The sequence below is a fragment of the Pristiophorus japonicus genome, chromosome 5, assembly GCF_044704955.1.
Source record: "Pristiophorus japonicus isolate sPriJap1 chromosome 5, sPriJap1.hap1, whole genome shotgun sequence".
In the NCBI taxonomy this organism is placed as follows: Eukaryota; Metazoa; Chordata; class Chondrichthyes; family Pristiophoridae; genus Pristiophorus; species Pristiophorus japonicus.
In genome coordinates, this window is record NC_091981.1 from 276,436,362 (window position 1) to 276,455,077 (window position 18,716).

Sequence of the window (18,716 nt, forward strand, 5' to 3'; positions counted from 1 at the left end):
GTCTCAAACAAGTGCATGTGTCCCGTTTATCACAGTCTATCTATAATTACAGAATGAGTGGTGGAGATTGAAACGGTAACGAGTTGTAAAGGCTGAATTAAAATGCACAGTTGCTGCAGTAACACTGGTTAAAGAGCCAACATTAATTCAGCAGGTGATTTATTTAGCAGTGCTGCTAAAAGCACTCCCTCACACACAGAAATATCAAGAAAATTAAAATGCAAGCCTTTGCAAGGGTTCAATAAACAAATTTTCACTTTTTCTGCAGCACTTTTTAAAATGGCCGAGTGCCAATGTTTACTTCAGACTGCGCGTGCGCGAACGCTCCAACGCGCACGCGCAGGGTTGCCGGCACCAAAAAAACTCATTTAAATTGTACCCACCCCCTCCTACTTACAAAATCGGCGCGAGTGGTAGGCTCCGCCCCTGTGCGCCGCGCCAAGCAGACATCGAGCTCCAAGGAGCTCGAGAATATCACGTTTTTTTTTCAGGCGCCGTTTTTGGTGTGAAAAACAGGCACCCAGCTCTGAGGGGCGCCTTTTTCGCCGCGTGTGGAAACTTGGGGCCAAAGATTGGTGTGAAAGCAAGTTGTGAGGATGGCACAAAAAATCTGCAAAGGGGTATAGACAGGATAAGTGAGTGGGCAAACATTTGGCAGATGGAGTATAATGTGGGAAATGTGAGGTTATCTACTTTGGTCAGAAAAATAAAAAAGCAAATTATTATTTAAATGGAGAGTGGTTACAAAATGCTGCATTACAGAGGGATCTGGGGGTTCTTGTACATGAAACGCAAACAGTTAGCTTGCAGGTACAGCAAGTAATCAGGAAAGCAAATGGAATGTTGGTCTTTATTGCAAGGGGGATGGAGTTTAAAAATAGGGAAGTCCTGCTCCAACTTTACAGGGCATTGGTAAGACCACATCTAGAGTACTGCGTACAGTTTTGGTCTCCTTATTTAAGGAAAGATATACTTGTATTGGAGGCAGTTCAGAGAAGATTCATGAGGTTGATTCCTGAGATGAAGGGGTTGTCTTATGAAGAAAGGTTGAGCCTATACTCATTGGAGTTTAGAAGAATGAGAGATGATCTTACTGAAACATTCAAGATTCTGAGGGGGCTTGATGGGGTCGTTGCAGAGGAGATGTTTCCCCTCATGGTGGAATCTAAAACTAAGGGGCATAGTTTCAGAATAAGGGGTTGCCCATTTAAAACTGAGATGAGGAGGAATTTCTTCTCTGAGGGTCGTGAATCTTTGGAATTCTCTACCACAAAGCGCTGTGGAGGTTGGGTCGTTGAATATATTTAAGGTGGAGATACAGATTTTTGAATGATGAGGGAGTCGAGGATTATGGGGAGCGAGCGGGGAAGTGGAGTTGAGGCCAAGCTCAGATCAGCCATGATCTTATTGAATAGTGGAGCAGACTTGAGGGGCCAAATGGCCTACTCCTGCTCCTATTTCTTATGTTCTTATGACCTAGTTCTTGCCAGCCTACTTGTCACAGATGTATCTGTCCATGACCACATTGGCAGAAGTGACTGCAGCACAGTCCTCGTGTGGAGACCAAGTTTGATCTTCACATTGAGAGCACCCTTCATTGTGTTAGGTGACACTACCATCATGTTAAAGAGGGATAGATTAAGAACAGACCTAGCAGCCCAAACTGGGCATTCATGAGATGCTGTGGGCTATCAGTAGCAGAAGCTGCAGCTGAATTGTATACCACCACAATCTGTATCCTCATGGCCTGGCATATCCCCTTCTCCATCAACATCAAGCTAGGTGACCAACCCTGGTTCAATGAGCATAGAAGAGCGTGCCACGAGCAGCTGCAGGTATATCTGAAAATGAGGTGCCAATTTGAAATCTAGAATCTGTACTTTTTGTTGTAGCATATAGCATTAATCCTCAAATTTAAGTTCATCATTTCATTGTAGGTGTTTTCCTAGCAACTTGTGTTTGATGACTATTTTAAATATTTACATGATCTGAAATAGGTTTATATTTAACAGTATTTTTTTCAGTATTAAGTGATTTTCTTCAGCTTTTATAACAGCTAAGTGTTAATATTCAGTGTTAAATCAATATTTAATTATTGAGCACAAGTGCTGCATACATTTAAATTATATTTAATGAAGCTGCTAATAATAGACGTCAACATATTTAAGTATGATCTCTTGTATGAAATCCGATTCATTCACAGCAGAAGGTTCAATTTGAATCTGGTTTTGAAAAGTAGCATTTAGGCTTGTACTTTTGTCTATTTATACTGATATTTCAAAACATGTAGGTGTTACTGAAATTAATGAGACTATTGAGGAACAATTATCACAAGGAGAGAGCATTCACCAGCCAGACAATGACATTAACCTTGCGGGAGATCAGACTTTTGTGGCTAATGAAAACGGTAGGAACTGTCAGTTATTTTGATTTTCCTTTTTGTGGTGAGAACTGTGCTGACGGCTGGCAGAATAGTGTGTAGCTTATCTCCTCATTCAGTCTTCCCAAGTAGCAGTAATATATATTTTGCTTTTCAGCAGTGACTAGATATTATTAAAGTACTTCAAAAAAGGTACTTTCTTACTGTCATTAAGCTGTGGATCCCACATTACCTTTACCTTAATTCCTTGTGCTGGAATAAATTTTAAACTGGTTTTCAAAAAAAAAAAGAATAAATCTGAATATCCATTCACAAAGGTCCTACAGTCCTGTTGATGCATCCAATTGTTTCTTAAACTGTTCCAGAATTTTTGCCTGCACTCTTGATCAAAATTGATCATGGTTTTTATGAAATGCTTACTGATGATATCAGTACTAAATCTGTATTTTACACATTTGAACCTTTGTCCCCGTGCCCTATTTTCTCAATATAATTGAAATTAAAAGTTTGCACTTAGTTTTTTCATTCCCTTAACTATCTTGTATAGCTCTACAAGATTACCTCTCGGATTTCTCCTTTTCAAGCTGAAAAGCCCAAGATTCTCCAGTCTTTTCTCATAACCCCTAGCGTTCATGCCTCTTCTCCGTGCTGTCTCTGTTGTATCCTGTCATTCAGAACTGGACATAGCATTCAAGGTGCAGTCTGACCAGTGCACTGTACAGTTTGATCATTACTTCCGCTGACTTGCATTCTGCTATTTTGCCTATGTAGTTCAACATTCTATTGGTTCTGTTCATGCTGCTTTGTGTTGGTTAGATATGTTGAGCTTTATGTCTCCTAAGACCCCGAGGACTCTTTCAGCTTCATCCTGAGGTGATTCAACATGTGTTGCCCACTTTTCCTTTTGTGCAGTCATTTGCATTTGTCTGCATGAAATTTCATCAGCCATTGTTATGCGCAGTCACACATTTTGTTCAGTACATTTTGAAATTTCTGGGCTCCTCCTTGGAGTTCACTAGCCACACCTAGTTTTGGCCTTTTTTTGCAAATTTTACCATTTTGTATTGAGTTTCTGAGTCCAAGTCATTGATGTAAATTAGGAACTGTAATCTTCAGCCTTCAGTCCTAAAACTCAAAAACATTATTTATCAGGTCCTTGTCTGCAACATTGGAAATTGGCATTTACAAAGACCAGTAATTCCTGATTCATGTGATTCTTGTCAGACCTCAGAGGACCACCTAATTGTGAAATCCAAATTCATATCAGCAGCCACCAATTGACTGAACTTAGATTTTATGAAGTGGCTGACATGTTACTTTGATGCAGTAATTTCACTAAGCTATTTGCAAGACATTAAATAAAATGTTGACCTGGTTTAGCAAATGTGGCACTTTGGTATTATCTGACTTTTGATCCACTCCTCTTATCAAAATTTGTCTCTCCAATTTCGCCACCAATTTTACTTGGGATCATTTTTATAAACAATACACCTTGTAGTGCTGAGTTCATGCTGCCCGATTGTTGTTCATTTTACTCCTTTTCTAAATGATAGAGAACTACCGCAAGCTTGTGGTATCTTTGATACCAGCTCATTATCTAATTTTCCCCAGTAATGGGAATAAAGTCACAGTAATAGAGGATAAATACAGATTGCTATTCATACCGTACTTGTCAATGGAGTCATGCCCCCATCAAAACAGGATTCCACTGTGTGGAAAAACCGAAGGAAAGGAAGTAGAAGACCTGCAAATTATGCAAAGCTTGTTTTTTAATCAGAATCCATCAAAATATCAGCAGGAGTCGATTGAAATGGCTGCTGCATGTGTAAATTTTGGCTGGTACATTCAAATATTTAATATTCAGCTCTATTGTCTGGGGGGTGGGTGTGAGGAAAATCCATAAGATATTGGGCTAGTGGTTTCAGTTACTATTGGCTTTAGAAAAGTTGCCATCAGCTACTTCATGTTAAAGATCAGTGTAGCAATCAAAACTCCACTGTGTGTCTCTTCTTCAAAGCATCATGTAATCTCAAGTGTCTAGGCTGTTGCTCTCTTACTTCTTTGTGGGATGTAGGACGTGCTGGCAAGGCCCCATTTAAAGTGAATTATTTTTTTAACTGATGCCAGATTTATTTAATCCAATTTCCTAACCTGTCATGGTGTAAATTTTACTCTCGACCTCAGTGTTGCTAGTTCAGTACCATAACCACTGCATTATCATCTCCGAATTGAACTATCACACTTAAGTGTTTCTTCTGTATGAGTCCTACCATAAATCACCCAATTCAACCCTCTCGGTAAACCTGTCATTGGCAGTAAAAATGCTACATTCTAGTCTGGGACTTCCAAAGTAAAAAATTTAGTATAACTATAGCCTGCTCCTGTTTGTCACACAGTTTTAAAAAAATTAACTATTCTATTTTGAACATTCCCTTTGATTACCTGTACAATATTGTTAGTATAAAACCATTTAGATGAATAGCTAATAGCCGTTGCATGCTGTCGGTTATCAAGTGAAATAGCCACCACCTCATATCAAGGGGATTTGGGGATTTGAATATTTGTATTCCAGCATTTGTACCTTTAGACAGTAAATGATAGAAAGTGAAATTAAATTTGGCTTGGGTCACACCCCACCCCGGCCCCCAGACATAATGGAGGGTGTATAGATCTTTGCCAAAGAGCTCCAGAATTACTGGTTTGAGAACTAATTGTTATTGAACAATAAGATGTCATGAGCTCAGAGCATGCAGGGGCTGAGGAGCTTTACATCCATCACTAGCAGCTAATGGAGAACTTCCCCCCAATTTGTAACAAGGCAGGGCAACACTATTCCATAAACGTTTCTTTGGAGATGCTTCTGTAGCACCTCCTACAGAAGCACTTCCACACACCATACACTTTCATCAAAGGAACCACCAGGGCCATCCACACTGAACACATCTACACCAATAAGGTTAAATAAAATCTCGATTGGAGCGATACCTTCCAATCATCATGTGAGAAATATCAGTGTTTAGCGTTCATAGGACTTTAAGAGCTGCCGTCACCTTTTAATAAAAGAGAATGCAAATTATGTAAGGGCTTCCTATGTTGCCATGTAATTTAGCTTTTAACCATGCATTTCCGAACTTTATTTTCAAGTGATAAATTTATTCACATTCGATGATCGATTTTTTTCATTTAATTACATGCTTGTAGATTCGGCAGCAATCCATACAACTGAACATACAGAGCATGAGGCCAAGGAGGCCATGGAGGCCTTAGCCTCTGAAAAGGTACTCCAGCAGCTTGGGTGTCCAACAGCAGCAACAGAAGTCCAAGACATGGAGGTGACTGAAAACCAGCCTGAAACACTACTGCAACCTCAACTGGCTGAGGAGGCACAAAATGTAAAAAAGATTGTTGAAGGATCAGTGCTAGTAAAAGAAGAGCATCAGTTCAGTGAGAACAAGACCGAACTAATGGAGATTTCTGTCCCAGAAATGTCAAATAATGAGCTTGTACAAGAGGCTACAATGACTAAGGAGCAGCCAGAAATTCTATTACTGGATAACGTGGCACAGAAGAGCGAAGAAAAAATTTCCCAAGCATGTCTCAGTAGCAGTGTTTTTGAAGCTGTAAAAGCTCCCAGTGAAAGTGCATCAGAGATGAGTTCACCTGTTGAAAATAAAACTGTCAAAATGTTTGGAGAAACTGGCAATAACTACACACACAGCAAGTCCGAAGTTTCTTCCTCTCTTGTGACCTTTTCAGTTGGGGGGGTGTCTCCTGTGACGAATGTGTCGCACGCTTCAGCTGCAGGCACTTTAAGTTCAGGAATTCCTGCATCAACTTTTGTACCTATGGTTTCAAAAATAGGCATGGGAAAGCCAGCTATTACCAAAAGGAAGTTCTCCCCAGGAAGACCGAGAATGAGACAGGTAAGATTCTGTCTTGTATATATATTCTATTAAGTATATCCAATGTTCAAAATTTGAGCAATATAGTTAGTCTAAAGATTGTGGCTGAAAAATTGATCCATGTAGTAGAGTATTTAGTGGTCCGATGTTGCAAAGCAAGCCAAGACATAATTCGAAGAGTGCCAAAGAATTCATGGGTTGAAAAGATTTAATTTTCTTTTCCAAACTTCAAGTCAGCAGTAACAACAATCAATATTTCTTTTCATTTGCATTTTCCCATATCCGATTTGTGTTGAAAGTGTTGAAATTTTGTTTTCCCAAGATGTTATATAGCAAACCTCAAGTTAAATCACTGTTACTCTCATGGTAATCCGATTTCTAGATTTATTTATTGAAAGCATTATATGCTAAAGATGTGACTTCATCTGGACTTGGGAGTTGGTCTGCACCAATCCTATTCACCACCTGTTTGGTCTCATTATGGCACAAGAAGCCTTGAGGCGCAAATCCATTAAAATTAATTTCATTTTAATATGCTATTACCCTTGACATTTGCATGAATATGCCATAAAGTACAGATGGAAATTTTGAATGATTTTGAAGCTTTGAACATAAAAGAGTTTTCATAAAGCTGAAGATCTTTACCTGAAAGCAAAGGTTGGAGAGGATTCCTCATCTCTCAATGATAGATGGATGTGCTGCCCTTTTTGGGCGCCCCCTGAGTGCCAAGTAAATCTAATGAATGCTCAACACAAGTTTGCCAAGAGACATGGGGCTAGATTTTCCACCCATTGACTATGAATAGGTAGAAAATCTAGCCAAAGGTTCGTGACTTGAAAATAACTTAGTAAAGAAAACAGATGTTTGCTTTGCATCCAGCTGCAGGTGGCTTTCGGGACATTGAAGATGGCATTGCTGATATACGTGATATCTTGTTCCCTTCTGTATGCAAACTGCTCTGTTATGTGCAGATGTGGAATGATTTTGGGCCTCTGCATAGCGTTATTTCTTTTTGTGAAAGGGGATGATGCTGGTACTAATATAGTCACTGTTATGGCAAGTTTTTGGTCCTTGTGATTTATCTTGAAATCGTCAAATTAATGCCAATTTAGTTTTCCAAATAATGCTAGCACGTGCTGCTAATATACTAACCCCTCAACAGTTTTTAGAACATAGTGGTGTCTCTCATATGCTGAGATTTTTCTGGCCTAACTTTTTCCCCCATTCCTATTTTGATAACTTGTTCAGCAGGGGAGGTAGGGTAATATATTATGGATTCTTTTGTCTATTAGAAATATATTTTGTTAAACTGATGATGGAGCTTGCAACTCAGAAGTGGGCAAGTGCAGTGCCTTTAGGGTGCATCCCGCACACCAACTTTTGTCAAGAGGGGATTTATTGTTCCTAATTAGTAAACCGAAGGGAATAGGCAACTGAGGATTAAAATTGAGTTTGAAGTAATCAGACAAAATTTAAAAGGACAAATAAGAGTAGGTGCAACTTGGGGAAATTTGAGTTTAAATCTCACTTTTGACTTGCATTTTATATTTGGGCTTCTCCTGGATTAGGTTTGCCAGATTTTATAAAAATGGAATGTGGCCAAAGTGGAATTTGTTCACAGACTTGACCATATGGGTTGCATAAGTATTTTCTTCACTGGAGATTGTTGCAATATGCCTTCTCACTCTAGTATTCTTCATGGAAAGTGCAATGGCTGCAGGAGACTAGGAGCAATTACTATATCTTGAGGAATTTCAGATGGTTGAGCTTCAGTGACTTTAAAAAAAAAAAAAAAATGTTTAGGACTGTGATATCTTCCACAAAACCTTAATTCATGTTGGAGGTAGATGAAGGTTTCTCTGTCTCCAGCTATTTACAATATACATTAATGATTTAGATGAAGGAATTGAGTGTAATATCTCCAAGTTTGCAGATGACACTAAGCTGGGTGGCGGTGTGAGCTGTGAGGAGGACGCTAAGAGGCTGCAGGGTGACTTGGACAGGTTAGGTGAGTGGGCAAATGCAGTATAATGTGGATAAATGTGAGGTTATCCACTTTGGGGGCAAAAACACGAAGGCAGAATATTATCTGAATGGCGGCAGATTAGGAAAAGGGGAGGTGCAACGAGACCTGGCTGTCATGGTGCATCAGTCATTGAAAGTTGGTATGCAGGTACAGCAGGTGGTGAAGAAGGCAAATGGTATGTTGGTCTTCATAGCTAGGGGATTTGAGTATAGGAGCAGGGAGGTCTTACTGCAGTTGTACAGGGCCTAGTGAGGCCTCACCTGGAATATTGTGTTCAATTTTGGTCTCCTAATCTGAGGAAGGACGTTCTTGCTATTGAGGGAGTGCAGTGAAGGTTCACCAGACTGATTCCTGGAATGGCAGGACTGACATCTGAGGAGAGACTGGATCGACTGGGCCTGTATTCACTGGAGTTTAGAGGGTTGAGGGGGGATCTCATAGAAACATATAAAATTCTGACAGGAATGGACAGGTTAGATACAGGAAGAATGTTCCTGATGTTGGGGAAGTCCAGAACCAGGGGACATAATCTAAAGATAAGGGGTAAGCCGTTTAGGACTGAGATGAGGAGAAACTTCTTCACTCAGAGTTGTTGACCTGTGGAATTCCCTACCGCAGAGAGTTGTTGAGGCCAGTTCATTGGATATATTCAAGAGGGAGTTAGATATGGCCCTTACGGCTAAAGGGATCAAGGTGTATGGAGAGAAAGGAGGAAAGGGGTACTGAGGTGAATGATCAGCCATGATCTTATTGAATGGTGGTGCAGGCTCGAAGGGCCGAATGATCTATTCCTGCACCTATTTTCTATGTTTCTATGTTTCCCTCGCACCACTTTGGAGAAAGCCTAGGTAGTTGTAGCAGTAAATTACATATTTCATGTTAATTTATCTATAGAATTGTGTCTCAGTAGTCCGAGCACATGCAGCTTGTAGAATGTCCCAGCATATGTCAGTGGTATTCTCGAATTTTGTAAGTGTAAACTATAGCTCCTCATTTCGTGGGAAGGCTCCTATGTTACTTTATATTTCGAAATGATTTTTAAAACCATTAAATTTAGGTAATCTTCATTTAAACTACTCGTTTTTTAAATTTCAGAACAAACAGCATAAATCTGTGCTGGAAAGCCAGATAGATACATGTAATCAGTTTTCTGAAATATGTAATTTTTTCTGCTATGAGAATACTTCTGAGGAAAATAAAATTTTGAAAACTTTTCACATGGACAAGCTGAGGCTAATTGCATACACGTGTGTTTGTTTAGAATCCTGCTGCAAATGTTTTAACTCCTCACATCTGTGTGGATAGCTTATTGGTGTAGAACCTTACAAAGACAGTAACAGCGCACTTCACACTTTAAAGAAAGCAATAAATACAGATGCTGCTGCTGATAAGGAAGTCAGGAATCTTGGCTGGGGTCAGGTTCTGAAGGGCTTAAACAGGCAACAGTCTAATCTGGGAAGTGGAAAGGCACGATGGGCCGAATAGTCCCCTGCTGTGCTGTTAAGATTCTATGATCAAGGAATAACAAGTATTCTAAATGAATTCCTTGTGTTTATGCTCAAGAAAGAAACTTCAGATATCCTCTGGATTGAATTTCTAGGTCAAGATGCAGTTCTAAGAAGTAAATATATTAAAGGGGAATGGACAGGGGAAAAAAGCCAAGGTCCTGGATCCAGCTGGATTGCATCCAAGGTTAGGGATTGAAGGAAGTAGCTTATGTAATTGGGTGTGTTCTTGTGAAAAGGCACTCTAATACCAAAAAAGGTGCAAATCAACAACCTCGGGAACTACACGGTGCTCCTATCTATTGTAGGGCAAGTACTGGAGAGTATCCTGAAAGAACAGACGGATTATTCAGGGAAATACCGAGAATTCAAAAATGATTCTTCACTTATAAACCATGCAGATTCCGGAAGGACTATACCATTATTGCAGTTGAAGGGGCCTTTTAAATACAATTTCTGAAATTAAAATGTTTAAACAAAAGATTCTGCTTAAATACACTAAATGCTGTTAGAGTAATAAGAAAATATTAAACTAAAATGTTATATATTTTGTGACTCTTGCTATAAAAAGACACTCCCTAATCAGGTGGTCAGTAAAGAACCGTACCCACCATATTGCATGCAGAGACTTGGATAGCTATGGTACTTATTCATTGATCGACCTTCAATGGATACAGAAAATATATCTTTAGTTCATGAACAATTGATTAAAAAGCGTGTAAGCTGCAAGCACAGAGGCCTGTTAAAATGTCTTTCAGTGGAAATGTGCACCCCTTTCCACATTTCCACACTCCAGCACCCTCTTTGCGACAGTATAACCTCTGACTCATCATGACAGCTCGTCTTGCCCCCTTTCAATCTTTCCTCATTGTGGTGTATAATTCTAGCTCCATCCTCTTGCATGCCTTTCATCCCCTCATTCATCTCTTGGACGTCTCTGTGTGGCTCTCCTATATATTTGGTGGAATTGTTTATCTTGGACCTTGGAGGATTTTGAGTGTGATTGGCATCAGGCAGCACTCATGAGGATGCTGGGGTATCAAATGCTTGGGGGGTGGATGGGGTAGAGGCTGTTGTGTGGGAGTTCTCCAGTGAAAGGTTGAAGACTAAGAAGATTGGATGTCTGGGAATGTCGGCGGTGGGGAGGTGAAGGAGTTATTGGAGTCGGTTGTCATTCAGGCAAGTGGAGCTTTTAGGTATGGTAGCAGCTGGTGTGCATGACCTGTAGAGAAAGTGGGAAAGGAGTAATGGGGTGGACTAGCACGTAGCAATACCGAGTGTAGGTAAAGTCAATGGGGACTGGGTGGTAGGGGACTGGAGAAACACTGAGTAGGAGCTCTTGCATCCAGGTAGGTTCTGGAAGCACTGAGCGTTTGGGACTGAGAGCAGTCTAGCACATATGACAAGATCTGAGTACTGTCTGGAAACAGCCAGATTCTGAACCAGAGCACAGGCTCTAGCCAGAAGCACAATTTCGATGTCATGGCGAAGTGGACTAAATTGAACCTTGAGCTCCCTGCCCAGAAATAGACCTCTCTGAAATGATGTGTTCCTGGGATTTATAGCACAGGACAAACAACGACATGAGTAAGAATTTTGTTTTTATAGTTATTGGGGTTCTTGTGTTATAAATGTTACCGTTTATTGTTTAGGTTGGTGAACAATTGAAAATTGAGGCTGAAATCCGCTCCACAAAATTATTTATAATTTGATTGGTAGATGTTACATACCAATTGATTTTGGTAATTTTTAACAAAAATCTTAACGATTTGATCGCCCAGTTTTCTGCTCTAATAGATCTAACTAAATGAAATGAGTTTTCAAGCATCATGTTTATTTTGTCGTATTTGTGATGTTTTTTCCTACAGGTGCCTTGAAGTGCAACACTTTTATACTTTGGATGTGCTTAACTAGACTTTTAGTCACATGCCTATAGATAATCCATTGTTGGGGGATGAATGATGGACTTGAGTTTCCACAATGGTTTCGTGTCACCATAAAACAAAATATGTGCTACTTATGTATCTGTAATTCAGCCGTGATTGTCAGTTGTGTTGTGGCACCGTGGTAGCCCTTGACCACTTTTGAAATGAGCTGCATGAACAGAATTGGCATAAGGTTTGGTTAGATAAAGCATTGGAAAGCTCAATTAAATTATTTTTTTCTTTGTCCAAACACTGCTAAATTTGACTTTGTGCCAATGTTAAAATAATGAAAAAATTGTACTAGTGCCTTTTCAAAGGTACATCATCATATGTGTGCCCTTATCACTTTTGAAAAACTCACATAGCTTTCTTTGCAGATGTTTGTGCCTGGGATTGTTTATAGCATTCCTCTCTTTTCTCATCAACTCACCAAAAACCTTACTTGACCACTGAAAATGGGTTAGTTGAAAGCTTTCCTCAACTACTTGTGTGTCAGCAGTGGCTCAGTGGATAGCACACTCGCCTGTGAGTCAGAAGGTTGTTGGTTCAAGTCCCACTCCAGGAACTTGAGCGCATAAATCTTGGCTGAAGATCCCAGAGCACTATTTTGAAGAGCAGCAGCAGAGTTATCCCTGCTGTCCTGACCAATACTTATCTCTCAATCAACATAATATAAAAACAGCTTATCTGCTCATCATCACATTGCTGTTTGTGGGAGCTTGCTGTGTGCAAATTGGCTGCCGTGTTTCCTACATTACAACAGTGACTACACTCCAAAAGTAAAGCTGTCCTTCTCCCGAAGATGTGTTGGATCTGACAAGCCAGAACTTGACAGATTGTATTGCGTGCCAAAAACCGGCTTTTGCGGGGCCTCGCTGGGTCCATATGTATTCCGTACGGACCCGGCGAGGCCAGAATTTCAGGCATAATATATTTCAAGTGTTTATTTACCAATTATCTATGTGTAATTACCAAAGAAGAAAAATAAGGTGGAATTTGACATTTTTGGTATCCCAAGAATTGCATTATTTCTAACTCCAATGCTAGACAGAGTACTGGCAAGGGGAAGGTATGAAATCATAGTTTCAGTTCTAGCATTTGCTTTGCTGTTAATAAATTCACGGTGAACTTTCATAACACAAGCAACTAATACACATCATAAGATGCAGAATGATGTAGAATTCTTAAAAGCAGACTCTCGGCTGCCCGGTTTATTATTTGAGGTTTGAAGATTTCTGTATTATCGGAATCATTTCGCAAAAGAAACTTCAAACTATCATAGTTCTTTACTCTGCGAAAACATTATTTTTGAGATATGGTTGAAAAATACTGCTGAAGTCTTTTGAGACCTAAGCATGTTAATTTCCAGCAATAACACCATTCAAGTGACAATTCTGATGCAGGTTTTCTTTATTCATTCACACGATGTGGGTGTCGCTGGTAAGGCCAGCATTTAATGCCCATCTCTAATTACCCACTTGTGCCTTGTGTTGATGGTGAGGACTCGGCAATGGTAATGACATTGAATGTCTCAGATTGGTGGTGTACAACCCATTTTCCCAAAAAATAATCTTTCCTCTCTCTCTCTCTCTCTCTCTCTCGAGGGGAAAATCTGATACTTCTTGGTTATTCCAGCCAGGTGCATCATCAAAGTATACATCAGATTATTAGCTCCAATAGCGGTACATGAAAAAACCAAACTGTTACAGTGCTGGATCCAAACAGTAAAATAACTGACCCAATGGAGGCATTGGTGCGTATCTGCTTCGCTCTGCTGCAATGTTCTCCCTAATTGTTTTTTTTTGGTGGGGGAGGGGCTGCAAGGCCCATTCAAAGTTACGCGTGAAATTTCACATTTGAAAAGCCAGTCCCAGGCTGCGTGGGAATCTTGCTTTGTTGTAACTTTCAGTTGACCCAGCACAGTAGAAGAAAACCACAGGGCGTCTCAAAGCACTTTACAGCCAATGAAGTACTTTTGGAGAGTGGTCACTGTTGTCATGTGGGAAATGCGGCAGCCAATTTGCGCACAGCAAGCTCCCATAAACAGCATTGTGATAATGACTAGATAATCTGGGTTTTTTGTTATGTTGATTGAGGGATAAGTATTGGCCAGGGCACCGGGATAACTTCCCTGCTCTTCTTCGAAATAGTGCCATGGGATCTTTTACGTCCACCTGAGAGAGCAGACGGGGTCTCAGTTTTTTTATCGTGGAACATCTTTTTTCATAGTCGAGAAATTTTCTCTCTACAATTTGAACAACATTTTTTGAACCTGAGCACTTGCTTTCTTTGAACTAGTAATTAATTTACCAGCTAATCATGTCAATAGCCAAATTACAGTTTAATGTTGTGCACAGTGACCATTTGCAATAATTTCTTGAATTCCTTTTCAGCAGCAAATTGTCGTGTTTGGAGTTGCAATTTCAAGTTTGTTATAAATGATGCACTGTGAGAAGTCTACTTCAGATAACAATTGTATACTGAGATAGCAAAAGCATTGTCATCACCTCTTGCATGATGTACGCTGCACACAACAGATATGGTAGCCCAGGGTTCAAGTTACTGGGCTAGCAACCTAGAGGTTGTGAGTTCAAATTGTGAAGTTGAATTCAATAAATCTGGTAACTTGTGGCTTGGCACCAGAAAATGACTGGAAAGTTACCAGATTGTTGTAAAAAGCCAACTGGTTCACTAATAGAGGAAAGGAAAGAACACATTTATATAGTTCCTTTTAGGATATCCCAAAGCGCTTGAAAGCAAATAAACTACTATTGAAGTGTTGTCACCATTGTAGTGCGGGAAAATGCAACAGACAATGTGTACACAGCAAGGTCCTACAAACAGCAATGAGATAAATGGCCAGATAACCTGTTTTAATGATGTTGGTTGAGGGAGAATCGCCCTGCTCTTCTTTGAATAGTAACATGGAATCTTTTATATCCACTTGAGAGGACATGTGAAAGATGACACATGTGACAGTGCGACACTCCCTCTTACTGCACCAAAGTGTCACCCTGGATTATATGCTCAAGCCTTTGGAGTAGTGGGGATTTAATCCACGGCCTTCTGACTCAGGCGAGTGCTAGCACTGGTACTTACCAGGTTTGTAAATCTCTGTTTTTTAATACATGGACTTTGAAATTCCATTCCCTTTTTGTGCTCCTCCCCGAATATGTTCCTCTTGCATTTGGGCAATCTGGACGTCAGGAGGGTTGGACTGTGAATCCCATTTCCATGGGGAGTATCAATCCCATTCCTGATTTAGCTGTCACATAGTACTTCGACACCATGTCAGTAAGTCTCCTTCCAGCCTTTGCATCACACCCTTATCCTTGGTTTAGTGCTACATTTTTTGTTGAATTTATTATTTATTTGATGTCTGAATTCGTTAAGGTGAAGCACTTGAAGTGGACCAGTTTCCCCACTGCCTTGCATGTAGTATATATTGTCTTGTGTCACACTTGCACCCTGTAACACTTTATTGTTATAACCTTCAACTTGCAAGAGTTCTGCTAGTACGCAAAATAAATAATGACAATCTGTCCCAAAAATCAAGCAGCTTTGTATTCCGTGCTTATTTGGGGGTGAAGAGAGGAATTGTCAGTAGTATTCAATGCTATTTTACCAGTATGGGTTAAATTCATTCTCTGGATGTCGGTGTGACCAGCAGATCTGGCATTTGTTGCCATGAGAAGTGGTTGGCCTTCTATCTGTTATAGCAGTTTGATACAACTGAGGGATGGCGAGGCCACTTCAGAGGGCAATTAAGGCATCTACGTTGTTGAGACTGGAGTCACTTACAGGCAAGGCCGGGTAAGGATAGATTTCCTTAGGTTTCCTTCTCTGAAAGACATTAGTGAATCAGTTGCGCTTTAACAACAGTCCAATAGATCACTTTTACTGATACCAACATTTAATTTCAAGATTTTTTAAACTGAATTCAAATTCTCAAACTGTCATGGTGGGAGTTGATCTTACCCTATGGATTTTTAGTCCAGGCCTCTGGGTTACTAGTCCAGTAATATAACCACTTCTGAGTATATAGAATATGATAACCAACATTAAGGCTACATTGGACACTATTGATGCAAGTTTGCAAATTCCAACACAATTTTAGATTGGCAGTAAATGTTTTGCACTAATCGGCGAAAACATCATTCTTCAGATGGTGAATAGTTAAATGCTATACGTTACTGGGATTAAATTGCATAGGAACTAGGCCTTTATCTATGCTAGTAGACCAAAGTAAGGAGAATGGAACTCATCAGAATGTGACTATTTGGCGTCAGTGTGCATACTATTCTGATACATTTGGAGGCACTGAACCAATACTGATGAATTTCACCCTCTTTGCATTGAATTATGCTGGGGCTTTATTGTTAATGAACACATTGGACATGGATACAAGGGCAACAATAACGAAATAAATAATTCCACTGCAACTGGCTCAAATTGAGCCTCTATATGAATGTTAGTGACATCAGAATCCATATGGTAAAAGAGCACCACGTGTATCTGCATGTTCCAGACAACGTAGCACTCTGAAGAATAAATAAACTCCATGCTGCAGCCTTCTCATCTATATATGAACTGGGACTTAAAAGAAGGGGGAAGAAGATGTCACTGAAGATGTTTACTTTGAGAACTTTGAAAGTAATAAAAAGGTAAATTAAATAGTCACTTTTCTAATATATATTTATTACAGCTATTTTCAGTGCAACCTGACTGGTCGGGAATGGATAACATTTTACAAGTAAAGTGTATGTATGTCGAGTAATTTTGTTAATTATCGCAACAATAGCCAGAACAGTGAAATATCAAATCATTTTTAGCATGATTTTTATGTAAATGTACGCCAACATTTCATAAACTTTGTTCTGTTGCAGACTAACACAGTGCTTGCTGTCGATCTTTGGAAGTACCTAGCACTGGGATGAAGCCCACAGAGTCGTACTCTGGGTTGGGGGCCGTCTCAGCCACAGGAGAACCGGAAGCTGGCTTAAGAATCTCCGCAGAAAGCCTTCTTGCAGAACTCAAAAAGCTGTACATAGCAACATGGAAAAGGGTTGCAATTCTTGCGTTAAATATTGAGTAGATGATTTTTGAGTCAATCTCCTCTGCCAGCTGTGCCCAACCTAAATTATGGTGTGTGTCCATGTGCGTACTTATCTGGATGTCCAGTCTGCAGACTTGCATGAATGATGACAGTCGCCTTATTGAGCAGTATATATATGCATGTCCTTCAGGCTTTGGGATAACTCTGGGTTTCTCAAAGCTCACTGTCCATTTCATGTGGTCCATATGTCCCCACATCTATGTTGCTCCCACTCCTTGTGCAGTGTACGTCAGAGAAGGCTCTGCACAGGGTCTGGCAACAGCAAAATGAGTTCTAATGCTTGATAGCACAGTGTGAACTCTGTTCGTTGTTTGATACTAGTTCTCCATCGTTTAAGGAGTTAGTGTCCATTTTTACTGTTTGCCATCGCTAAAGGAATGATGCAGCAGAGTTGGTTGAAGATTGCTTAATCTATGGAGACAAGATCATTGTGGGTCACGCTCGATGGACCAGTTGGTCTTTTCCTTTCCGTCGTTTTCGTATTTCATGTGGCTGGGATTGCCACAGATGTCAAGGAAGCAGACAATAGTTTATGCAGTTTAAGTGCAGTTGATGATTAGGAACCTTTCATGTGAGCCAGTGAATTTTCAAATTGATTAAAGTAGACCTTATTGATGGGTGTTTTCACACTACTTGTATAAAAGTTGAGATTACTTTACATTTACTTGATGGAGCCTTTAAAATTGTGAACTGCTCAGTATTTTCTGGGACTTTGACGTACTTTGGACACTTTTAGTACATTCCACTTCCTTTATCTTTTTCTGAAAATTCTGTGGTGTTCATGAATTTCCTGAAATTCTGTTCACTATCAGACATCATCCTGTCTGTCTTCACACCTCCGCGATATTAGTTTTACTGATTTCATGCCACAAAAAGCACCTATAAATTTAATGGATTGTTCATCAAAATAAAGTGTGATTGCCTTTGTCATTTAGCTTTGAACACTCTTTTGTACCCTTCACCACTACTTCTGGTATACTTATTTAAAAAATTGTTCTCAAGTTGTGGGTGACACTGGCATGGCTACATTTAATTGCTCATCCTAGTTGGAATGAGAAGCTGGCAAGTGTGCCTTCTTTCAACCACAGCGGATGATTCTCTAGGCAGGAAGATCGGGCAGTCCATCTGTTGAACTTCTGTGATTTATGTCAAACATTCTTCATGATGAGCTGATGTGATGGTGCCTCTGTGTCATCTAATACCTAATGGAATGGACTACACTGCAACAGGTAGTTTAAGTGGCCTGCACTGTGGACTCCAAACTTGACCTTATGCTGGCAGGGGGAAAACAGTGCTGACCTACTTGAGCATTTTGTGTCTTTAATATCACAAAAAAAACCACACTCCTTCTGAGGTCACTAGTATTATGGCTGGTAGTTATGTCCTGTTTGTTTGTTATCCACCCCCTACCCATGTGTGGTAGATTTCAACAGTAAGTTGGGGAGCGTTACACCTGATGTGATGAGAGTGTGAAAGGTCATACCTCCTGACCAGCAACAATACGATCGGGTTATAATCATTCATACAAATGAAAGAATATCAGCAACTCCCATAAAAAATAGAGATTGTGTCATGGATGAGATGTTTATGCACCACCAGCACGCAGTGCAAACTGTAGCATAGTTCGAAATGACTTGCAAAATGCCATGTGCTGCTGAATAGTTTTTTCACACATTTGCAGTGAATGCTTAGATTTACACGCATGTGAACTAACAGCTTTCTGGGCACCACAATTCATATCAATTGACCCTCAATTGTGATTTCATCAGTGACTACCGTAGCAATCTATTGGATGGGACGGGGATTGCTTAAGAGAGAAAATAAATCACTGAGATGGGAAGATATCATTCATGCCCCAAAGG

General features: G+C 40.0%; 1 protein-coding gene across 1 annotated transcript in view; it reads left to right on the forward strand.

Moving 5' to 3' along the window:
* kmt2ca (lysine (K)-specific methyltransferase 2Ca) overlaps positions 1 to 18,716 on the forward strand; it is a 420,190-nt gene that overhangs the window by 210,593 nt on the left and 190,881 nt on the right. The window contains exons 13-14 of the mRNA XM_070881651.1: positions 2,291 to 2,407; positions 5,582 to 6,303. Of these exons, the coding sequence (XP_070737752.1) occupies positions 2,291 to 2,407; positions 5,582 to 6,303 (839 nt within the window). The remainder of the gene's footprint in view (positions 1 to 2,290; positions 2,408 to 5,581; positions 6,304 to 18,716) is intronic.